Below are 25,317 nucleotides of genomic sequence, written 5' to 3' on the forward strand. Positions count from 1 at the left end.
AAGGCTTGGATGCCTGATGCCCACTGAACAGCCTCAGTGTCCCAGGAGGACAAAGGTATGTATATAGACAACACTTATAGCTGAAAAACTTACAGGACCCATGGAGATTTTTGGCTTGGACTCACGGTGCAGGGGTGTACATCTTTGAGACATCCTTGCCCCTTGCAGAATGGCTGCAGCAGTGATCTGAGATCACTACCCAAACCAAGGCACTGGCAAGAGCTTCTCGTAGCATTGTGTTTGCAGGTAGAGCTGCAAGCTAACAAAGCCATGTTCATTCACAAAGAAAACATTACAAAAACATCCTGTAATGGAAATAGTGGAGAATTGTGTGCGTGTTTCATACACTGGAAGGTGTCCTCCAACTGAAAGCATTCTTGGTCTCTGAATAACTCCTGGAAAATGGATGCACTCATGCTGGTTGTAGCCCTTGCTCAGCACGTTACTGCTGGGAGTGCAGGTTTGTGCACAAGGAGGAATGGGGCACGTAAGTGTTTGAGAGGCAGCACTGCTAACTGTCTCCTCATTTTCTGTACAGCTGGGGCAGCTCATTCTTGCTTGCACCTGGGAAGAATCCATTTCTAGAAAAGAGGAGGTCCTGGGGACACATGGAGATTCAAGGGTAGTCCAGACTACACAAATAAGAGGAGAACAGGGTATGATGACTTGTTTCTGAAGTGTGGTACAGTTGCAGGGCAGTGGCTTGCTCAGGTCAGTCCCTGAATGTGTCTCCTGCTGGGCTGGGAGGCTCTGGAGAGGCAAAGGCACCTGCAGCTACCGAGTTCTGCGTCTTGCCCTCTGGAGCTTACTTTGCCTTCAGTAGCTGGATAGCTGATGAGGAGGGTGCATCCACTGGTGGCTAGACACTTAGGTTTTAATGCATGGGTGCTTTGCTTCTGCAGTAAGGGTTGTGTGCTGCTTGTCTGCCTCTTCGCCTGTTCCCTGGGCTACCCTTATCCTTTCCCTGCCGGCACAGAATGCTGCATCTGCTGAGATGTGGATCCAGGAGTGTGAATGCAAGAGAGAACTTCTGGTATCAGTCACTCTAAAAAGGCACAGAAGGCCAAAGAAATCTGTGGCTTCAGTTGATTTCTTGATATCATGGATATCAGGAAGTGTTATTTATTTCCAAGTCTAGGATCCTAAAGTGGCAGGTGTTATGTGAACACAGAAAAATGGTATCTTAGAGTTTACCTTCTACAGTGGAAGACAGCATGGAGGGAGAGCAAGGCAGTACTGATGAAACAGTACTGTTGGTATGCAAGCAACTTTTTTTTTTCTAAATTATAACCCTATGTTATGGGATCAGTTTTCAGGATTGTGCTTTGCTATGCGCTTTGTGGCAAGGCCAGTTCATGGACAGATTGTCACTGAGGCCATAGGAATGAGGATGCTGGTCTCTGGGAGTTTGTTTAACATTACAGTGACCTGCCCTTGATACAGGAACTTCGATACGTTACTACTTTCTTCTTTCTTTCAGTACCTGCTGTTGTCGCTCCACTTAAAACAACACCTCTAATAAACTCCTAGTTAAGAGAAGAACTGAGAGTGGATGAGGTATTGTAATTATATAAGGGACTCAAGTTAACTGTATCATCAGTAGTCAGCCAGCTTTATTCAACCAAAAGCACTTACACAAAATCATCGCTCTGCTGTTCCTTAGCTGTCTTCTAAGGTGTTCTTTTTGAATCAGTGATTGCTTCATTTTGTTCAACTGTTTTGTCTCTGGATACAGGTGAGCGCTTCTATATCCCAGTTTGAGGGGTTTTTTTTTGCTGTTGTGCTAGGAGAGCAGGGTTTTTTCCATTGTCTGTGGTGCCTGCAGGAGTGGAGCTGGGACACCCCAGAGCTGGCAGGTCACAACTCTGCAGTTCTGGGCCGTGCTCTGCTTTGCTGCCCTTGCTTCTCCCATGGAAGTTCAGCCTTGCTGCCTGGCAGTTCTTGGAAGTTTTCTGCTCAATTTAATCCTTTCAACTGATCAATGAAATGTATGGTGTTGGGGGAGAGGGGAGTGCTGTGAGGGCAGTCTCTCTGGTGTCACCATCTGTTTCTGTGTTTAGTCAAGGCTCCTTGGGGAATTTCATGTTTAGAAAAAAGGGCTGATAGAAGGAGATGCTCTAAAACAAACTCAGCCTTTCAGGAAATGGGGGCTATGCTGGGCAGAAGTTACAATAATTATTTGCTCTGCGGCTTCTATTCTGGCTGTCTCAGCATGATGTTCCTTTTGGAAACAGCGTAAGTGGGTGCAGTTATTCTACTGGGCAGAGGCAATTGCTATTGTAAAAACAGCTACAACATCAAAGTAAACAAGTGAGTAGTTCTGGACAGCTGAAATACCACAGTGCCTGGAATTTTCATCGTGTTGCCTTCTACTCCTTAGCAGCACACAGAAGGATTTGCCACAAGCCTGTAGGAGACGGTGTGATACTGTACAAAAGAGCTAGGTCTCCTTTTGGGAGTATTTGTTACTGTTTTTTCACATGAACTTCTGCTGGGGAAGGGGTCTGGGTCAATCTGGACTTACTGATGATTTCTAGGTGTTGAAGATACCAGAGGGATCTCATTGTCCATCTCCCCTCTTTTTCCCTCTGAATGGTACCTAATAAACAACAGCGTTCATGCCTGTGGAGTGTCTCTTGTGTGTTATCAACTGCCTCTATCTCCAAACTAATTTCCGAGCTCAGGGAGTGGAAAGCGTGTGTAACCCGGACCCCTCTGGTCTGTGGGGACAGACCATGTAGGGTTCTGTGAGCATGGCACACTCCTAATGCTGGTGTGTGTGTCTGCTTGTGTGTGTGCGAAGGCATCGGGGTGCAGTGTGTGTGGGAGGGTGGAGGCCTGGCTCCTAATTAAACTGCGCTTGCCTTCAGGCTCTCATCTATGTGCTCTTGGGTTACTGGTGTCTGAAGGCATTGAAGTGCACTGTTGGGAATGAGTCTTTACGATAAGCGTATTAGAAAAGGTTTTCTTTCATCCCACTGTTGGGAACTCCAGGCACAACTTTGCTGTTTTCTGGCTCTTTGCTCTTGGTACCGTGGTGGTAGTAAGAGCCTTTGGTGAAAATAGCATAAAGATCTTCTACTAACTCATGTTGCTGTTCATATGTTTATGCGGAATAGTCAGAATGTAATTTGGGAAAGGAATGATTTCTCAACAGCAATGTCTTGCCCAGATGCCTCAGGACACTTTGTCTCAAGCATCAAGAGTTTCAGAAAACGTAAGAGGATGTAAGGAAGACCTCTATATAGTTCCTCAAAATGTGTATTCACTGCATTGCTTACCAGCTCTCTGGGATCTTGAAACTTGAATCTGTAGCACAGGAAAACTTTTCTTTCTGTTGCTGTTGCTCACTGGCCATGCGGGTGATCTTTGCAAACCATCCTTGTGTTTAGGTACTGATCAGATGCACTGGTGCTTTTTGTTCACTTGGTGAGGAGAAATTAATCTGCCTGCTGTGGAAACTCTAAAGCAGATCACAGCAGCAAAGCTAGAATTATGTAGGCCTTTTTTAATGTCATTAAAACCAGTTCCTTTATTGGGAGGACTGGATGTTGGCCAATAGATGTATCTTCTACAATAAGGAAAATCCAGGATAATAAACTGTTTAAAGTGACTAAAGTAGTTTAAAAAAATCCACCTAAACTAAAATAAATCATTAAAAATAGAATTAGTGTTCCACATTCTATATAATGTATATAGATTCTATATAATGTATAATGTAATATAGAAATACTATTGTATCTCTTCAAACATAATAAGCCTATAAGCGAAGAGCTAATGGTGCTGATGGGTTTAAGAAGATAGGAAGGGCTTTTGTAATCAATAACTCAGGGGCAGAAAACAAATTAGGAAGAAAGTAGGTCTGTGAATCGATGAAAAGCAGGATGGCCTTAGCATTACTCAACCATTCAGCACTTTGGTTTTTTCTCAATACTTATCTAAGCAGAGTTTATGTGATTTCTATGGGAAGACATGGTACAGATTAGTTTGCAATAACTGAAATGTGCTGTGATGTTATGCCTAGTTCTGCGTAACTGCAGGTCACGCTCTCCCTGTTTTGTCTTTGTGTTCCTGCTCTTTCCCTGTCCCACAGTCAGGCAGGGCAGAAGAGGCCGATGCAGCAAACTGATTTCCCCTGCACTTTTTTGGTAGGTGAGGTATGAGGTCTGCTTGCCCTGCAGATCCCTGCGTATGTGTTAACAGAAATCTGCCTTTGTGCTCAGGCTTGTCTTGAGAGACGCTGAGCAATTTAAGAAGATGTAGTGTGTGTGAAACTATGTATACATCAGGGCCATCATATATACATCAGTGTATGTATACATACATCAGAGAAACACTCAAGTCCTGTCATTTACCAAAGGAAAATCTTGCAAGAGAGGCAAACAAAGCTCTGTGAAGTCTGCTTAGCTGTTGCTGATGATTTCTGGAAGCATTTCCACTACAATGATGTGTGGGTGTATGGTATTGTAAACATGCTTTATTTACATTTTCTATTATTATTATAGCATGACTTTTAATGACTGGCTAGTCTAAGTTTGAAAAATATTTAGACAGTCGAAGACACTATCCTGTGTGTTTGTATCTTTCCATGACTCTTTCTATAAAAATCGATGTTCCCTTACGTTGGTTTCTGTATGAAGCTCATTAAAACTGCTTTTTCCTTCTCTCATGTTACATTAAAAAAATCAAAACCAGTTTCTCTGAAAATGTAAGTAGGACTTGCTTAAAAATTTTAAGTAGCTGTAGCTTGGAAGTAGCCTCTGAGTACCGCAGCTTCCCCCAGCTTTCCTTGGGTGTTTACATGTAACATACACCCCATGTGCTGATTTTGCAGGTTCCAGTTCTAACGGGAGGTCTTCTGGTTTTTGCAGGGTGCCAGGGTATGGCTGCGGGAGCAGGACCAGCTGCAGCCATGCACTATTGGCTCATGTACCGATGGAAATGTCCTCTTCACCTCAGATTATGGCACGGTAAGTGAAGTTCACATGAGGCTGTAGCCTGTGCCAAGTTGCAAGATGGACTTCTTGGTCTTGCATGACCTTTGTGTTAAAAGGAAACGTATAGGTTGAAATGCTGCAATTCTGTCTGAAAAGTGACCCAGCCCTGTTACAAACTATGCCAAAGGTCTAACAAAGGTAAAAAAGAGAATATTTTTCTCTTTCTTCTGTTCACTTGTCTGCCCACTTCACTCTGCTTGGTTTTTTTTGTGTCGTCTTTGAAGGAGTTGTGTTAACAGCCTAGCAAAACCATTATATTGGCAAAATGCTCCTAGGAAGGAGGCAGCTCCACCAACTAAGCAGCCGTTTCTGCCAGGATGCGCTTCTTGCAAGCTGTGCTGCTGTAAGGGCTGTTGTGCTCCCCACTGTCTGCTTCAGCAGCTTTTGCCATCAGCCCTGTGGGTCAAGGGCCGGTAGAAGTAGCTCCCCATGTCAGTCAGCAGCTATGCATAGGACAGTTCAACACAGCAGCTGAGCTCCTCTGAGAGCAGAGCTCGCTGCCAGCAGTTGAAACAAGTCTCTTTCCTGCCCTGTTTCCAGCCCTGTGCTCCTTGTGTTTGCCTGGCGTGCCTGCTGCAGTGCTTGTGGAGTCATATTGGCAGGAAGGGACCTCTGGGGATCATCCAAGTCCTCAGTGAGTCAGGTTGGCTCCCTAACCCTGGGAAAACTATTCACTGCCTTCACTGAGATTCTTGGTGAGTCAAACTGGTGCTTGGGCTGGGAGGAGGATGGGGAAAGGGGCAGGACTGTGGCCTCCAGCAGTGAGCGATTAGGTCTGCTCAGCTGTTTTGGTGAACAGTGCTCTGCAGGCAGCTTCTTTGTTAGAGAAAATTGGACGGGTTTTTTTCAGCCTCTTACCTGGCAAACAAAGGAGGGCACAGCGGGAAAGGGTGTTTAGGACTCCAGCTTGTGTAGAGTCACGGTAGGACTGTCATATTTTTCACTCTTGCTTTGAAAGGGCTAGATTTCAAATCATCATTCCTTTTTAAAGAGCCTGATTTCTTTCTCAGAGTCAGAAACTCACCTAGCAGACACATAGGTTCTCCATCTGGTTACTCTAGTCTCTGAAATTCTTTCTTGAGGAGTTGCCTCGTTTTGGGAGGGCTGCATAGTCACTAAGTCATTTAAAGAGGTCACAGGGGCATTCATCACAGGTAATGCAGCACCCTGCGGGAGGTCAACAAATGGTGAGTACTTCTGTGACTCTCCCAGGCTTGCTCCTGTCTCTTCTGATACGCTGCCGTGGCCTTGGAAAATCCTCAGAAGCCACCTGACACCTCTGAAAGGACACCAGGAACGCCACCATAGAGCCAGCTGAGTGGGTGCACCCGCTGCCAGCCTGTGTTCATGCTAGAAAATGTGCTGGGTGGAATCACAGGTCTAAAAAAACCCGCTGATTTGGGCTTTTTCTTCCATGAAAGAAGGACCCACTAGGCTGAAGGAGCATGTGCTTTATGGCTTATGCAGAAAAAGCACATGGCGATCATTAAAGGGCTTTCTTTATTCAGTGCCTTCCACAATAGCTGTCCTATGTGATTCCCTTGCCTGCTACCTTCATTGCTTCATAACTGTAGGAGGGACTGTCTGTCCTACCTCAGGTGAAAATCCAGATGAAAACATCTTCACTTTACTTTGGGTTGGATGGGGCAGTTGATCTCTCTCTCTGATTTTAGGATCCCTAAATCTTGTGTCCTCATGTTTGCTGTGGCCCAGCATTCCTGCAGCTCTTGCGGCTCTGAGGTATGAAATCCAGTCATGCTTCAGAGCTTTTGCCATTTGTTTTCACTTCCTTAAAAACACCTCAAGCAACAAATCCATCAGAAATGTGGCTTCCTGGGAGGAAGGGAGGAGCCGGTGCTTACGAAACACAAGATTGGAAACCATAGTCCAGGCAGACCAGCCGAATGCGTCGTGGATAATGTAACTTAGATGCTAGGTGGGAGCTTTGTTCATGTGCTCAGGGTTGCATTAATGGATGGATTTGAGGTTGAGAAGGAATCGTTTCTCCTTTGCTCAGCCTGGTGAGCAGGGTTGGCAGTTCTCGTTCTGTCTTGTCTGTTGGCCAGGCTTTGCTTTATTCCTGACTATTGCAGGGGCTTGGAGAGAGTCCTGGTCATTTTGTTCTGACCATGGGTTAAATCTGAGACAAAATCAGTTTATCACTGGGGAGAAAGTAGAAATCTTTGGCTGTGTTGTGAGGTGCCTGTGTGGTATTTGATGGCCTGTTTGTAGTTATACTGAAAGCTGATGGGTTTTCTTCCCAAATAGTAAACATCTTCTTATTAACACCTATAACTTTCTGTTTAAGTATTAACTTGTTGGAAAAGGGATGTTCTGGAGGCAGCTCTGCTGAGAGATCAGTTTGTCTGTGTTCTCACTTGCTTCAGGCAAAATCAGCCATCATATTCAGCTCAGCAGTGCAAGCTGCTGGAGCCAGCCTGGCTTCCGTTACCTGCAGGATGATGGGGAGTATGTTCCTTCAAACTGCTCTCCTGGCAGATTGCTGGAGGGGTGCAAAAGTGAGCAGTGGGGTAACAAGAGCCTCTTTACTGGTGTGGCTGTAGGTGGGAAAGGACCTGGCTGGCCTGGATCAGTGCAGCACCTTGCAAGCTCTAAGGGTGAACGGTCATCATCTCTGGGGCATGTTTATGTCTCAAACCTCAGAGCTCCTTGAGGAAAGCCCCTTCGACACAGTCTTGGGAACAAAATACCACCACATGTCTGTCTGCAGGAGCCTGGATGATCCCTGCAGCCTGTCGGTGATACAGAGACTGGAAGGGCAGAGGACAGGTTAAAAGTCAACTTTCTCCCAGTGCCAGGGAAGGCCCGAAACCTCTCCTGAATGCCACAAGTGCCTTCAGAGGCACAGAGACCTCACCTCCCAAAGCCAGAGACCCCAGCCTCTGCCTGAGGAAGGGTGAGCTGCTAGGTGATGGGCAATGGTATTTGGTGAACCTCCCCAGCCTCAGGGACAGACAGGTGACATCTTGGCCTTGACTAGGGTGTCAGTGTGGCATTGGACTGCTCTTCCAGGGACTATGTTTCACCTTGTGTTGTATTTTTGTCCAGAGCGTACCAGAGCAAATGCTCCTAATCCATCTCTGTTGCAGTCCTGCTGGAGCACCTGCTTAACTCTTTGAGGATCTTGGACCAGGGTATTTTAGAGAGGGTTGACTGAATAACCCAAATCAGGTGGCTCAAGACAGGTTTGACAGGTGATTTTCTGATCCCAACTAATCATTTACTTGTGTATTTAGGGTCCCTGTTGCTCTTCATGGTTTCATTTTCTCCTGTGTTGTCTGCAAGAGCAAGTGAACAAACTCTGACCCATCACACAGTTATTTTTCGCGCATAGCAGCCTCCTGGCACAGGTGCTGCTGACTGCCTGGTACCTTTTGGGACACTTGTCCACTCAGCTTTTTCCCTAGATGTTTTCTTAATGTTTCTCTTCTGGCCCAAATGGCCACAAGCGCTGACAATGCAGTGGTAAATGAGTAAGTGCCAGGCAGATGTAAGGAAAGATCACGCCATACCATTTTGGACTTGTCATCTTCCAAAATTTGTCCAAGTCAGCAGAGAAGAGAGTGCCAGGGTACTTTTCTGCCTCATGGTTTGAAAGTGCTGTTAGTGGTTTTGCTCCTGGTGGAGTCCGGTTCATGTTGTGCCTCTGCAGCTTGTACCTTTCCCTGAATTTAGTGGTCCTGTTCTCCCTTTCTGCTCCCTCAGTTCTCTTGTGGAAGTGCCTGCAGCATCTGCTCTGAAGAGAACAAAAAAAAAAAAAAGAGGATGTGTTGGGTGTTTTGGGCCATGCCTGCAGAGTGGGGGTCCTGCTGCTGGCAGAGTCATACCTCTGATACCCAAGTGCTGAAGTGGTGCAGAGACAACCAGAGAAACCTGGAGAGAGCCTGTGTGCTGGAGTGGGCTTCGTTCTACACTGTTCATGAACATGAACTATATATTTTTGAAAGCCTCCTGGCTGGCGAGAAAATTGAGCTGTGAGGCAGTCTCCCAGTGGAAGAGACAGAGTCCTTGTCACTTTAGGTGTGACTGGGCAGACCTGGGGCAAACACATCTAGGGAAATGAGCCTGCTTCTCTTCCCCAGCTCCCTCCAGGAACAGAGCTGCTGTTCTGATTGTGCAGGCTTTATCAGGCATCGTGGGGGTCTCATAGAGGCATCCTGTGCCAGGTTATTCTGTTGCCACACTGGCAAGGGTGCAGGCTCACAGCTAGGAAGGGGTGCTCGCTGGGCACCTGCAATGCGCTGCTGCAGTGAGCGCCCTGCAAGGGACTCGCAAGGGTGGCTCGCTGGAGGGGGCAGGGTGACCTCATTCTGTCTTCAGCCTGCAGCTGCGTGGCTGGCCTCTCCCGAGCAGTTACGGCAGCCTGAGGACTCCAAGAAGGCAGTCAGGAGAAACCAGTTAGATCAATGCTATAGATTATGGTTTGTTCTCTGTGGAGTCTGACAGTTTCTTGCTGGCACCTGGGAGGGCTGACAAGCAGGGATGGAAATGAGGTAGAGACCAGAACCTCAGAAGGGAAGGGAAAGCTCAGGTTTCTTTGGAAGGGTTACTGCGGGCCAATTTGCTTCTCTGGGCTGCCTGGATGAAGTCTGTCTTGGGTCTTAACATCTAGCACAGCTTGGGTTGCTGGGTGGGAGATGTAACATGGTTGAATCCAAGAGTGGGTAGCAACTGAAATAACTTTTGTGAAATGCCAGCATCGTGCTTGAGGAGGAGGAAAGGAGGGCTGGGACGTGGCTATGGTGGAGGGGAACAGTCACATAATCTCAGCTGTGTTGAAAGGGGGTGAAGAAGATGACCTGATAGCTGATGAGTGGGTTATCAAGGAGGAGGAGGATCTATCAGGAAGAAGGATGCAACAATTGAGTCAAGAGGAGAGAGAAGTGGGTACTTCCCAGAGCAGTGGTAGAAGTTAATACTTGTCACTGTACAAACACTTTGAAAGCTGCATCATATACATACTTGCCAGCATGCACACAGGATGTCACTACTTTATTTGGCTTCTTATCTGCTTTGCTGTCCTTTGGTCTTGACATGACAACTTCTGCCAGACACTCTCTGGCTGCTTGTATGGAGAGTGCGGGGCCAAACTTGGAATGCAAATAAGCTTTGCCTCAACCTCCCCACAGTCAGAGACGTGATCCCACCTATGTTTTTGTGAAAGACTGTTCCTAGTCTCTTGGGAGCAGCTGCCATCATTATTCACAGTCGTGAGTGCAGGGTGTCATACCTGTCCAGCCTAGGGCAGCTGGAGGCTGCTGCAGTGCTCCTGCTAAGGGGATTTTGGTACAAATCAGGTAACCTTGCATTGATCTGGCCCTGTCAGTAGTGAAGATGAGAAATTGACTCTGTAGCAAAAGAAGGGAGTGTCCTGTATGGTTTCTGGCCAGAGCGCTCAAATTGGTCAGAACAGGAACGGAAGAATGACTATAAAAATAGGGAGCAGACCTGTGCCTTATTCATTTCCTTTTCCAGTGCTGAAGTATGAAGCTGTGGAAAGGGGCATGTTTCTGGCAGGAAATCAGACCATGTGCCTGGGTGTCATGAGCTTATTTGTCCTTCTCCTTCTGCCAGGTATTCCAGTGCCCCAAGGCCTCCCTTTCCAGAGGAAAGGTCTTGCCAATGCACCAGACCAGCGTTGATGGGGTAGAAGACATGTCCATGCTGGGAGATCTGCATGAAGCTGCCATCCTGCTTAACCTGCACCAGCGCTACCAACAGGGTAACATCTATGTAAGTGCTCAAGCTGGGCCATGTCCCTCTTGGCTAATGATTTTTGTTTAGCTTCGGGGCTGCCACTTCACATGTGAAATGCTGATTTTAACGTTGTTTTCTGACCATTGTTTCACGGGGATAGAAATGGAGGGCTTTTTCTGCCTTGCCAGCTCCATCAGCCCTGTGAGAGCCTATCACTACCACAGGAGCCTGCCTCTTTGCATCTATAGAAGAACTTCCAAAACATGAATGTTCACCTCTGGGCTTTGTGGTAGTTGTGCAGCTCTGTATCCTCTGTGGACACCCCTGTTTTACAAGCGTTCCCCAGATTCCCCATTATTGCTGTTCAGAGGTTTATACGGCCAAGCAGACTGGAAAGTGCAGTGTACAGAGGTTGTGGCTGAGTGTCCTTCCTGATCTGGACAGACAAAGCTACTGCTCAACAAAACTAGGAAAGAAAACCTGTTGCCTAATTCTGTTTTTACATGCAGTTGTGCCTTTTTCTTGAGTTGCTCTGCTGTCCTTGCACAGATGAATACCCCAAGCATCTCCTGATTTCTCTCTTGGGCCCTCAGGAAGGAGGCAAGTGTCAGGAAAGGGACTTGTGAGGGAAAGCACACCTGGGACAAGGCATCCCTCGAGTGCTGGGATGTCAGCGTGCTCTCCTGAGACTTGAAGACGACGAGAAGGATGTATTACAGACTGCCTCACGTTGCTTTACTCTTACCTTGCTTGTCCATGCTATGTGCACCCAGAGTTTTTCAGATTATGACAGGAAAAATGTAAATCTCTATCTGTGTTGCATAGCAACTTGTTACCAAGGCAACCAAACCATATGCACCTGTATTCCAGGAAATGATCAATAAAGTGACCCCATTTCTGAACCACCTCCTGTACTGGGATGCAGAGGAGACTGCAAATTCTCTTTCTTGTTGCTGTAGGCCCTCTTGCCTGTTGTCTGTCAACACAGCCTTGTGACCCTGTGGCAATACCCACGTGCAAACCCCCTTTTGCTGGCCCTTGTCCTTGCTACGCTTCCTGACCTGTGTTTGACATGTGCTATGTGTTTGTGCAGCTCTTTGCCCATTTGGGTATATTCCTCCCATTTCCTCTTCCTCACACTTTGAAATGTGAGGCAGGATTGTCTCCCTTTTCAGTCTGTGCCTTGCACCAAAAATGCCACAACACTGGCGCTGTGACAGTGTCACAGCAGCTGTATCTCCTTAAGCCTTTCCTCTAGCTCTGATATGTCATTCTCCCATTCAGCATTAGTTCTGTGGCTTCTCCATCCATGTGTAAACATGTTGAAGTTTAAATATGGTGTCGTTTTTTTGCCTGTGCATAGTGCACCTCAGATCTGAATTTTTTGGAGATTTATGGAGGGGCCCAACTTCTGTAACATGCTCAGCACTTGGAAGAACCCCTCAGTGAAGGATTGTAAGCCCCTTCTTGAGTGGGGCTGTATCTGCGTATGTGGTTGTGCTGTCTGGCCCGGAGGCCACCAAACCGTGCAAATGCTGTTTTGCATTTCTGCAGTGCAGACATTAATATTACATATCACTAACTATTAGTTTTTGCCATAGCCCAGCTGCATATAGTTTTCAGTTAAGCAGAAATTGAGAATGTCAGCTGTAGTGCCACCTAATGACTGGCAGTGATCTGTGTGAGATCTGTGAATACCATAAATGTTAAAGGGTTTGAGTTCATTTAATATCATCCTGAATGGTCTCCACAGATAGCACATACTAGGCTAAGGTTGCAGATGAAGCTATACTGAGAGGAGTTATGCCTATCAGTCAGGGCTAAAAATATTTGGAAGGAAATCAGAGAGATCAGAAACAAGTGAGAAATATAATCATTTTCTGGAAAACAAATTCACCTGAAGGAATGGGTAGCCTGGAATACTGGTAACTAGTATTAAAAAGAATAATAAATAAATAATAATAAAAATAATTAAGGAGAGGATGGAAAACTGAGAATGTGGAGAACTGCTGTGAAAAAGGGCAGTGCTGTTCTGAGCTGTATGCCCGGAGGCATCCTACCAAGAGCTCCTAAAGGGGATCCTTTCTGGTCAGGGAGTGTAGGTAGCAGTATATTTAGATTGGTGTGGTACCCATAATTAATGTGCTACAGGAATGCTGACAATCTCAGCAATACCTTTGTTTTTTCAAATAAATACTGTTCAAGCTCTACCAAACTGTTTACGGAAATGATATGAGCACCGCAACAGCCTGCAGCTTTTAGGAGTGCATCTTCCCCTTCATTCCTGTATCCCTTAATAAAAGTAGACCCAAGATAATGAGTGATGTCCAAATGAGCCAGGGGCTGTACTGCCACATTTTGTGCTGTCCCTAGCTCAGCCATGCCTAACCACCCAAGTAGGATCTATTATCTTGAGAAGCAGATATGCCACACATGGCTTGTCCTGCTCTCCAGAGTTCTCTGGGGATGATCACCCCTTGCTAATAGAGTGACTGGTATGTACATGGTTGATGCACAAATGCTACTGCTATTAAAAACTGTGGATAGTAATTGTCTATAAGGGACTGCAGCTGGGAGATGGAGAAGCTTCCTGGAAACACCTTTGAAAGGGATGGCTGTAGTGGAAGAAGTTCTGGAAAGGACTGCAGTGGGAGCTCTGTTCCTTGGGAGAGCTGAAACTAGAGTGGGCAATGCAAAATGAAACATCTGAGAGGAAAAAATGCTGTGAAGGTCTGGAGAAGTGTTAGGATGGACATCTGTCTTGTAGTCTCTGGACAATGTCTGTTGCTTAACTGATTGTACAGCGCTTTTTCCTGATCCGTGTTTCCTCTCTCAATGCTGTCCTATTTCCTCCCACCTTTGTTGCCAAAGATCATCTGCTTGCTTGTTGCTTTAATCACCAGTGAATTATATTTCTGCCCACAAAGGTCCAGAGGACATGCTAGCCTGTTCATACTGATAATGCATTAGACCTAGTTGATGGGTTTTTTCCCCCTGATCATCTCTGACTGCTGCTTTAATAAATGAGTCTTAAATATTTTGGTGACTACAGCATCTTACCAGTCTGGCTTCTGGCTTCAGAGCTTGGCATTGCAGTATGGCCCGAGAATTCATTTGGCAGGGACAAAGCATGTGTCTGTCTTGTCACCAAGTGTTTTGTTTACAGCTTCCCTGATGGATGCCTGCAAATCCTTGTATATGTATGTTGTGACTCGTAGTTTGTGGTTTGGAAATAATCCTAGGTGTTGTCCCTGGCCACAAAGCTTGGCGCCTACTGCAGCAATTTCTGTCACCCCTGCTGAGAATGGGTATTCCTGGAGTAGCGCAGCCCAAGATGTCTGTGTGAAGGAGGCCACTGCACCATCAGCAGGACTTAAGCTGGATGTTGACCATATTACAAAGCCATTGTTAGGAGAGAGGTGGCACCATTGCTCTGAACTGCAGCTCTGAGGATAACTGGATTTGAGATGGTTGGCTGAACCGAAAAAGTCATGCCCCAAAAACCAAAATTAATTTCCTTCTGACTTCAAAAAAGAATATGTTTGAAATTCAATATTAGGCTTTTATTAACTTTCTTCTTGACCTATGAGATTTTCAAAATCAATATTTTCAAAATAAAATCTTTAGAAAATGTAGATATGCTTTGACTTGAAATGTTTTGACTTGAAATCCTGAGGTTCATCAGCTGTCAATTTTGATTTGGCTTACCAAATGATTTAAGCTGCTTCAAAAAGCATTTTTCAGCAGAAGAAAAATGATATGCTTCAGCGGCTCTTCACACATACGTGTGTGTGTGTCTCTGTGTCCCTCTTTATTCAGGAGGTACTTGAAACCTGCCAAGCTCCCTCAACTTAAGACTGTGGATAGGCACATTGAAGGTATCTCCTGACACTCCTGGCTCTGCTTTTTGGGTTCAAGTGCAGTGCAAGGTAGCTGGGTATGAAGATGTCTTCATGTTTTTAAATTGTGTAAGCTTAATTTAGCAAAGACAACAGACTAAGAACTTTTTATTGTAAAGCAGCAAAATTCAAACTGCCCCATCCATACCCAGTTGTGCAGCCCCTGCACTGGGGTTTGTACATTCTTTGCCAAATTGGGGAGCTCTCTGCTGAAGCCCAGCTTCCTTATTTAGGCTTTCTTCCTTCACCACGAGTTATTTCAGGGTCTGGGTTTGTCGTGATTTTTTTTTTTTTTTTTCAGGAGCTTTATTTCCTTGCTGTGTTTTGTTTTCTCACCCTAGACAAACATTGGTTCCATCTTGGCATCAGTAAATCCCTACAAACCCATCCCTGGTCTGTACAGTGTGGATGCCATAGACCTGTACAGACAGCACCGCCTGGGTGAGCTGCCTCCCCATATCTTCGCCACTGCTAACGAGTGCTACTGCTGCTTGTGGAAGCGTCATGACAGCCAGTGTGTTCTGATAAGGTTAGAAATGGGAAAACCAGCTACTTCCTGACTGCATTACATGCCTTGCTCCTGCTGCTCTGTTTGCAATGACATCTGCCTAAATATCCACTCCATCTTCCCTACCCTTTGCCTGATCCCTGCTTGTCACAGTGGAGATGCCACATGTTTATTCCTGGAGATCACTTCTCTGCCATGGGTGGGAAGGTCATTAGCTCTGTCTGTCCTGGATTTGTGAATGAAATGTATGTTTTTTCTTAATAGTGGAGAAAGTGGAGCTGGAAAGACTGAGAGCACCAAGTTGCTGCTGAAATTTCTGTCAGCCATGAGCCAGACCTCCCTCGGGGCCTCCCCATCTGAGAAGAGTACTCACGTGGAAGAAGCCATCCTGGAAAGCAGGTATGGTCACCCTCACGGGTGTGCGGGATCCTGTACCCTGCAGACATCGGCCTGCTGGGCAGCCTGCCTTTGGCAGGGGCATGGCCTTCTGGGCAGCCGGGCCGTGGATGGAGCCAAACGTGGGCAGTGAGGACCACGCAGCGGAATGGTGTCATGTCAGTGAAACGCAGAGGCCATGGTCTCACTGGGACACCTCACGCTGGCTGCTTTTCCAGCTGCCCGTGGATGAATTAGGCTTCTTTCCAATAGCAGTGCAGGGTGCACGTGGCAGCCAGAGAATTAATGCTTTAGCCAAGGCTGGGATTTCTCCATCCTTCAGTAACTCATCCCCTGTGCCTGCCCAGCTGCACCCTTGATCTCACCTGCACATCACTGCGCTGTCCCTCTTTCCAGCTCTACATCTCTCGTGGCAGTGGCTGGGTTACATGCCTCCCTGGCTGTCCTAGGTCGTCCCCCTCTCCCACAGCTCTTGGTTGTGACTGCGCTCACAGCGAGTCTCCGTCACACTCTGACTCCTAGTCTCCTCCTTTAACCCCCACTCTCCCTCAGCCTCTGTTTCAGGCCGCTGGTTTGTCTTGCCCTTAGAGGTCCTGTGGGCCACCTTGCAGCTCTCCTGCTGTCCAGGCAGGTGATTCCACCGAGAAACTTCATGGGAGCTGTAAGGGGCATGAGTGAGGAGGCCCTGGGCTGGTCAGAGCTGGTCTCGGCTGGAGCTGGCACCAGGGAATAACCACCAGCCACCAAAACCTTGCCAAGGCGTCAGGCAGGTAGGGAAGTACATGGCGCCCAGATCAAATGTGTTCAGGAAAGAAACCAGCAGCCATGAGGGGATAGAGATGCACTCTGTGGAGGTTGCTTCATGCTGAAGGAGGTCCTGACACCCCTGAGGGACCGTGGACCCATGTCAGGACAGGACACCCATGAGGGATCATTGCCCACTGGTGACCCATGCTGGAACGGGGACACCAAGGAAAAAAGGGTCAGGAAAACCTGAAGAAGCAAAGTGCAGCTGAAGAATACAGGCAAAGAGTAGCAGAGCAAACAAGAAATCAAAGAGCAACAGAAAAAGTGAGTTATGTGTGTTAGCCCAGCCGCCCGTGCTGCCTGCTGCCTTGTGGGGGGAGTTGCGAGAGACTGGTCGTAACCTGAGGTAAAAATGGAAGCTGAGGCTAATAAAAGGAGGACAATAGGTGTTTGGCTTTCAGGTAAGCCTTGGGAAGAGGGAGGAAAGTTTTTTACTTAAGTATCTGTTGTATTGTTCATCTCCTCCTTTTTCTTAACACTTGAATTCTATTTAATAAATTAAAGTAAACAAAAATTTCCAAACACAAGACTGTCTTGCCTGTGGCTGGAGGACCTTGCTGAGCGTCTTGCAGTTTAGCACTGTCAAGGGTGAGGCTGCAGGTTGGCCCCAGTTTGAGCCTGTGATAGTTGCAGACATCTCCAGAGGAGTAAATCAGATGTCTGCAACAGGATCTAGTTGCATAATTAACTGGAATCCTTTGAACCGTCTGTGTAAAAGTGACTCTCATGCAAGTGGCATATTTCAGGGCCCAGATAGGAGAGAGAAGGAATGTTTCCTGGAAGATGGTGACACAGAAAAGTTACTAGTAACTGTGATGAAAAAAACCCAAACACACATGCAGTGTCTAACGTGGCAGCTGCAAGAGCATTGCAGTTTTTAGGATCCTTATAAGAAGAGCAGCACTGAGCAGAAGGGTTGCTGCCTTTGGACCTGTGCTCAAGAGACTATTTTTGGATGACTTATCCTTTGCAGGTGCGCAGATTTTACCAGGGACATTGGCAAATTGGAGAAAGTTCTTAAGTGTGATACAGTCACGACTCAAGATCTGCAAAATCTGCTTTAAGGCAAGCAGCTTAGAAGGCTCAAGCCTGCTTAGTGATTAAGTGGTAACTTGACTGTGATCCAGAAAGCTTAGGATGGTAGGCAGGTGATTCCTGAGTTTGCAAGATCCCACAGCTGTGAGGTAAGCTGTGGGGGTAAGAGCTTGCAGCCTGTTTTCTGTACGTCTCTGGAGCTACGTGAGCTATTGCAATGCGAGTGCAAGAGAACTTGTCACCTTTCCCTAAAGAAGAGAAGCTGAAGACCTGGCCCAGAGCCAGAAGCTGCTGCCACTCCTAACGAGTCTGCCTCATATGTTTGCAGTTCAGCTTCACTTGCTCTGCCAGTGGCCCTCCTTGGGTTAGCTTATGGTGGATTTTCATCCTTGCACCCCAGCACATACCCAGGAACAATGCTGGATTCTTTCTCCATTTCAGACAGCATTATAAACAAAACGTTACATCAGCTTTCTATCATTTGCTTGTGTGTTGTAACATTCATGCTTGGCATGTTTCTCAGAAATCAGGCTCTGAAAACTCCCTTGGCACTGTTGATTTGGTCTGTTTTCCTTCTTGAAAATATCCATCAGTCCAGTAAAAATTCTGCTAACTTTCCTCTCAGCTTTTTTCTTGCTTGCTTCACTCTGAAGCTCCCTTCTCTGTGTTCGGTGCCACTGCTGACAGCATAGCCACCTTTCCTGTTATTCATCCCTCTAATCTTCAAATATTCTTTTTTGTCTTCAGCCATGCATCTGAATCCTGGAGCTGCATATGTTGCAGCATCTTTCTGAAATCCAGGCTTCACTTTCTGCTGCCCTGCTAAAACTGGTTCCCATCCTTTTAAGTCCTGCAACACATCCTGCCCACATCCAGCTGAGCAGCCAGCATCACCTTCCCGATGCGCCGCTCTGCCTTGCACAGTTCACTGCTGCATCAAATGCCACGTTGCGATGTGCCTGCTGGCGCGGGCACTTTGCTTGGCCCGGACGCCTGCCCTCGTTCCTGGCTGTATCTGCTCACCCACCCCTCTGCCTTGCAGCTGCCGCCAGCTTCGGACACCCACGTGCCTATTTCCTCCCCCATCCCTGCAAGAATTCCATGCTCATGTGCATGCACCCATTGCCAAACTAAACTATAAAGATATTTCCTTGTGCTTTGCTTATCTAATTTAACATGATTTAGAGCCATAAAGATTGGCTGGCTGGTTACTGCACTCTCACTGCAACTGTGGTGGTCATATAACATAACCCTGTCCTCCCTTTTTCTGGTCGTCCCCATTAATTTTTGTTGATTCATGGCGTTGGTGTGCTTAGTGGGATATTGCTGTGCAATGTCCTTATTTACATACTTGTTTCAGAGGCGTGGGTCTTGGAGTTCACATTCTCCAGGGCAAGGAATTTACCTCCTCATCTGTGCACACAGATTTCTATGACTGGGATTTCTATGGTTGTAGTGCATTATAACAGAACAATTTAATTGCTATCCTTTTGTTTCCGTAAAGTGATATTTTCAAGAGATAAATTAGGAAAATACTACCTGGAGTTTCCTGAAGGTTGTTGGGCCTTTCCCACAACCACAGCTCTCACTTAGCTAACACTTGCAAGGCCTGAAGCTTTCAGCAAACTCCAGTGGTATCTGTAGTTGTGATTATTTGTCATGTTGTAATTATTAACTTGTGAATGATCCTGTATCTGCCCCTCTCTCCAGTGGAACTGCACAGTAGATCGATGGAGATGTTTGAAAAGCCAGTATCTCAGGGTAATAACGGCAATAACTTTTGTTAAAAACTATGTATGTTTTAAAACTAAACATGACCGCATACAGGATGTTCTTGTAACATCTGCGTGACTTCTTGCTTGTCAGGCCTTCAGATTATTTTAGAATTGGCTAAATTGCAAAAATGAATATTTTAATCCTGGATTCAGCATGTCAGTTTGAATGGTTTAGGCTTTTCCCTTGCACTTTTCTGTGGAGCAGGAACCAAGCTGCACTTTAACTCACCATTTTCCATGTTGCGTGAACCTCCTGAAGACAGGAGGGTGACCAGGAGACAAAACTCTTCAATTTGTCATCTGTCTGAAGTCTGGTGATAGCTTTTCTTGCACCATTTTTTTTCCTGAAGTGGATGGTGTGACTCTCTTAGAATAAAGTTTTCAGATCTACAGTATATGTGTAGTCCCTCTTCTTGGAAACCACGTGGCTTGTATCAGCCTGGGCAAGATTGAAGTAACAAGGGCTTGTGTGTTTCGGAATCGAATTTCAGTACCAAACAAATCAGTTTAGTACTATCTTTGTCTGTTACTTTGAAAATGTTTTCCTGTAACTTTAAGAGATGGCTTCTACTGTCTCCTCTTTCAAAGGTAGAAGCAGAAACAAAGAGGATGTGGTTTAAAGCTACAGAGTGTTTGCCCTCTATGTCTGATGCTTCTGAAAATCGTGAAAAAAAATAGAAGCCCATTTCATGGGATGCTGCTGTGTTAAGCAGACAAGCTGGCTGGGTCTTGCCACCTTTCATTTCCTGAACCACGTTGGTGGGGAATGCCCTCGACGGTGTGAACACCAGCTGCCCATACTGACTGGGGACTGATTTAATTACCTCCAGTCCCAAAGGTTTAAAATTTGTCTAGCAGCATGTTAAATTGCTCTTGCCATCCTTCCTTGCCCTTGAGCTCTTCCTGCTTGTCCAGTCTGGTGCTCTAACAAGTTAATCTCACATGGCAGTGCACGCTGTGCACATGGCAAAAGGCTGGGCACACGCCTTGTTCTAGTGGAATCCCGTCACCAATCATACCTTCATTGCCTTGTTTCTACAGCCCCATTCTGGAAGCCTTTGGAAATGCCAAGACAGTTTATAACAACAACTCCAGCCGCTTTGGCAAGTTCATCCAGCTGCACTTCTCTCACCATGGACACATCCAGGGAGGCCGAGTAACTGATTGTATCCTTTTCTTCAGTGGACCAGAAATGGATGGAGTGAGTGAAGATGAGGAGGTACTCAGTGTGGGTCCGGAAATCCCTCATCACAGTTTCTCAAAGCCAGTTTATAACTGTGGGCAAATGGGGAACTTGGAAGGAAGAAACGTTTGTTTTGTGGCTCTGCAGCACCCTACTCTGTAAACCTTTTGTCTAGGTACTACATTAGGTAAGGACGTAGTTTGACTTTTCACTTTGGCAAGTGCAACACTTGATACTTGAATCACTAAATTTGCTGCCTAGGAAGATTCCGCATGTTGATTGCATCCTGTTTTTCCCAGAGGATTGTTCCCTTATATTAGCTCTGCCAATGTAGAGAAGTGAGACAAGCTAAGGATCAATATATTCTGCACAGTATTTGGATGCATAGGAGAACAGGAATTTAGAGAGCCAATTAGGACTCCCTGTTTTGGGCTGCCCATCTCCAGTGGACCTTGGAAGCCTAATCATAGAATATCTCAAGCTGGAAGGGACCCATAAGAATCATCAAGTCCAACTCCCTGCTCCTTGTAGGACTACCTAAAACTAAATCGTATGACTAAGAGCGTCATCCATACGCTCCTTGAACTCTGACAGGCTTGGTGCTGTGACCACTTCTTTGGGGAGCCTGTTCCAGTGACAAGAAGGACAGGGAAGTCTGGATATAGTTGAATTATGTTGTACCATGACCACTTTCTTCCATGTCTGCCTGTGTCCCCCTCTGCCAAAGGCTTTGACATATCTTTTGTCTATGTGAGGCAGCTAAAACTGCCTTGGCTACATTTCTTGATGTTGACATTCAAAGCCGCTGATGACTGCAAACCACACCAATTTCCACTGGCGTAGCAGCCAGATGAATTTACTACTGCTGTAAATAACAGGCTTGGATTGTTTAGTCTCTGCTCTTTGTGCTGTCGGTAGATTAAAGATAGCGGTCTCTTGCAGAAGCAATGAAAACTGATGCAAGACTTGCTGTGTGCAATACAAACTTTCAGATTAGAGTGGCCTTCCTAATCTTTCTAGGTGTCTCTAGTGTGGTTCATCCTTTGTTAGGTTACCTCACCATTGTGCAGGTCCTATGTGCTATCTGACCCTGCCCTTTTAAATACGTCTTTGGCACATAATACCTCCTTGGATGAGGAGTAGAGGGGAGGATCTGAGATGATGTTTGGGACCACTTTTTTGTACCACTTTCCAAAGTGTCAGTTATTTATTTAATAATTTTTGCTTGTTACAGGGTTCATCCCAATGTGTCTAGAAGTTTCTTTGCCAGTTATCAGGAGATCTGTGCCTATGTCATTTGAATGTTTTCTCTTTAATATACCATTCAGATTTACTGGAAAAGGTAGGTATCACCTCTACTGATGGCTGGGTGAGCCCTCTCCTCATAGGATGGTGGGGCTGTGCCAGATCTTGGATGATGCTGCCTCCATCACAGCACATAGACATTAGCTTTTTAGATGTTACTACTGCAACTGTCCCAGCTGAGGAAGAGGATGTTGGAAGAACAATGTTTGTTCCATATCTATCAGAGCCTGCTCTCCTGTCTTTGATAGACTCTGTGACTTACAGAGAGATGCCAAGAAAAAGCTGTTTACCAAAGGGAAAGGGAGACAGAACAAGTACCTGGAAACTCAGTTCCATAGAGAGGAATATGGGGGTACAACTCCAAATGCAGACATCTCTGCTCTGACGTAGTTTACTTTGGACTCAGGAACTCGCTGAGGAGCAGGGCCAGAACTGACAAGGTTCAGTTTTTTTCCTGCGCGCGCTCTCTAAGTGAGTTCAGAGAAGACTGTACATGTTCAGTTGCACAGCCACACATGGCAAGATCTTGATGTAGACCTTATTTAGACAACACCGTCACGAAACTGGAAGAAACCCCTCTTGTGCATTGGCCCTGGAGACTTACCTGTATTCCGATCCTCATTTTGCCTTTATAACCACAAATGCGATCTCTTTCTACTGGCTACTCCTATATTCTTTGTTTCAGAACAGAGTGGTACACCAGAACCCCGGAGAGAGGAATTACCACATCTTTTATGCTCTGCTAGCTGGTGTGAGTGGGGAGCAGAAAGGTAATTTCATTTTCTGGGAAATGGCTCTGTCCTCTTTCTAGTCCAGCATGTGAAGCTGGTGTAAGTCAGTTAGGGAATGGATATTTCAGGTACTTGATATATCAACTTTTGCTTGAAGGCCATATGGTGATTTCATGGGAAATAGAAAGGGGAGTTGAGAAAAAGAGGCTGAGGATGACAGAAATGCCGTATAAGAAATGACACGTCAAGAATTCTGAGATGGAGGGAAAATCTTGTGGAAAGGAGGCATTAATGAAACTGGCTAGAGGCAAAGGAAGGGTGAAGAGTCTTGATTCAGATGCTGATGGGAGCTGTCAAGGAGTTCAAAGGTTGGACTGACAGACATACTTTTATAACAGGCCTTCAGTATAGGTAATAGGAGAGAAAAGAATTGGAAAGACCAGTGATGTAGTGGCAGGACTAGAGTCAAAATATATCTAGTATCTGAACAAAGGGTTTGTATCTCCGTGCATGGGGAAGGGAGAGCTGGGTCTGGCAGAGGGCCTGCAGAGAAAGTGGCAGGAAGAATCCTCTTTGTAGTGCAGCACCCCCTTAACGTTTGTGTGTACCTGCCCCAGGCACTGCTGAGCACTGCTGGTCTTGCTGAAGAGGTCACATAGGTAGGCAGGTTGCACTCTGGTTTTGAGGGACTGGGGAATTTCTTTATGCCTTTGTTCTGTGTGCCTTAGAATAATCAGATGGAAGAGTTGGGCCTCACACAGAGTGGAAGGGAGTAGGGTTCCAGTTCTAGGGAGTTCATGCAGGAATGGCCATGTAGGTCCATTCAGAGATCCATCTAAAGCAAAGGAAGATAGTGGGGACCATGGTTATTAGCAAGTACTTAGGGAAAGCATACAAAACAGATTATTTGCTTCAGCAGATCTCTGCTATTCTTCCCCGTCTCCCTTTCCAAGCTGGTGTCCCAGGCTGCTTCACTTCCCTAATCTGTGATGTGCTTCTGGCTGTTGACCATCCTTCTCTTCTTTCGTCATAGATCTTTTGGTTCTCCTCTATCCTTTTTGAAATAGAGGATCAAACCTTCAGACAGTATTTAAGATGAGGTTGTGCTACAGATACGTATGGAGACCTAATTCTGGTTTTATGTTTAGTTCTGTGTTCCTTCTAAAACTGAAGGAACTGAACTGTGTTCAGTTTTTGACTGCTGCTCAGCACTGAGCTGATGTCTTCAGAAATCTTGCTGTGACTCTGAACTCTGTCTCAAGTGGTGATATCTAATTTAGAGGTCATTACTGTATATGTATAGTTAAGACTATTTTTCTGGTCTCTTTCTCAACTTTGAGATTAAATTTCATTTTCTGTTTTTTTGGGTAGGTTTTTTTTTTTTTTTTCTGAGTCATTCTTCTGCCACTCTGCAGCTTGGGATTTGATTGTTCTCAATCATTTTGCATACCATCTGCAAGCTTTGTTACCACACACCCTCCTATTCCCCTTCCCCAGTGTATTCACTGTCTAGGTGTGGTTTTTGAGGGATATGGAACCTATTCAGATGAATTCTTCCTATGGTAAACATATGCACTGTTTTGGGGGACCAAGATCATAGAATGAAAAGGCTGATTGCTAAATAAATTGTTGTCTTTATCCTCCCTGCCTCTTTTTCCTCTGTTGCAGAGAGCCTCTCCCTCTCTGAGCCAGAGACTTATCGCTACTTGAACCAGTCTGGTTGTGTGACTGATGAGAATCTGAATGATGTAGAGATGTTCAGTAAGGTCATGGTGAGTCCTGTCCTAACTCCTGAACTGGGCACAATCTCATGGGCTAAACACACTGCAGGGTCTAGATCTCATGGGCAAAATTTATTTGATCTAAGCCAAAATATGGTCTTCAACGTGTCTGAAACTCAGCTTTACCTGTTTATGGTAAAAACAAGGCTCAAAGAGTGCTTTTTGGTGTACAGAAATGGTGGAATTTGGGAAACAGTCAAGGATGAATAATAATTTAGAATGGTGGAGATTTGGGGACCATCAACCCCATCGTCCCATCCCGTAATGGTTCTTGGGAGCCCTCTAGATGGCTGGATGCAGGAAACCTCACATGGACCGTTAGAAGGGGAACAGTTTGGTCTGAAGGTATTGTTCTCCAGAAATTCTCTGGTAAAGTTGTATCACCTGTGCAAATGGCATATTCTGAAGTACTACACAGATTTCAATAGGCATCTGTAGCTTTAAAGAGGTTACGGGTTTAGCAGGATGAATATGCAATTCATGTTTTGTTTGATAACTGGTTATTGGCCTGAGTGCTTTAATAATGTAGCTGAAACCAGATGGGCAACATGAGTGGAGTCAGCTTAGGATTTTGATAGCTCCTGCTTAGGTGTGATTTAGGGGAAGGAAATGTCTCCTGTACAGCAGAGGTTTTGATGGTGACATGGTATTTAATACTTCAGCTGAGGAGACACCTGGAGGAAAGAAGGGAACTAGAAAGCTGGAGTGCCCCACTGCAGGGCGAATGCATGAAAAACAGGTCCTACCTCTCAAAGTCAATTTATGCCCCAAGAACGCTGGCTCACCTGCATGCACTAAGACAAAGGGAATGTGCCATACTTCCTTCTTATCTGGTAACCTGTTTCTAACCTTCTAGCAGTTAATGCTGAAAGCCTGGTTTTAAATCTTGCTGCATAAAACTACTATTCTAAACTAGAGTAAATAGCGTTACATGGATCAGAGTAAATTAAGTAGATTATATGGATCCGTCCTTCAGGAAAGACAATAACGTAGAATGTGGAAGCAGTCCAGTGACATCTGCAACCTGTACTGCCAGTGCTCAGGGAAGGATTTCCTCATGCAGGCACACACACACACATTCTTCCTGTGACAGACAGGCAGCGGCAGCAGCAAAGTCCAACTGGAGGTTAGGGCAAATGCCCACCTGCCTTAGATGGGGATAGGGTAAATGAAGGAGAGAAT

The 25,317-nt window shown here is 45.8% G+C and overlaps 1 protein-coding gene across 1 annotated transcript in view; it reads left to right on the forward strand.

The window, feature by feature from the left end:
• The first annotated feature begins 4,877 nt into the window (after positions 1-4,877).
• LOC104350735 (unconventional myosin-X-like) overlaps positions 4,878-25,317 on the forward strand; it is a 77,988-nt gene continuing 57,548 nt past the window's right edge. Inside the window, exons 1-8 of the mRNA XM_086465548.1 lie at positions 4,878-4,970; positions 10,593-10,751; positions 14,956-15,143; positions 15,387-15,521; positions 20,177-20,301; positions 21,647-21,660; positions 22,309-22,393; positions 24,023-24,126. Of these exons, the coding sequence (XP_086321674.1) occupies positions 10,641-10,751; positions 14,956-15,143; positions 15,387-15,521; positions 20,177-20,301; positions 21,647-21,660; positions 22,309-22,393; positions 24,023-24,126 (762 nt within the window). The 5' untranslated portion in view covers positions 4,878-4,970; positions 10,593-10,640. The remainder of the gene's footprint in view (positions 4,971-10,592; positions 10,752-14,955; positions 15,144-15,386; positions 15,522-20,176; positions 20,302-21,646; positions 21,661-22,308; positions 22,394-24,022; positions 24,127-25,317) is intronic.

This window comes from Leptosomus discolor, chromosome 5, assembly GCF_034619465.1.
Source record: "Leptosomus discolor isolate bLepDis1 chromosome 5, bLepDis1.hap2, whole genome shotgun sequence".
Taxonomy (NCBI): domain Eukaryota; kingdom Metazoa; phylum Chordata; class Aves; order Leptosomiformes; family Leptosomidae; genus Leptosomus; species Leptosomus discolor.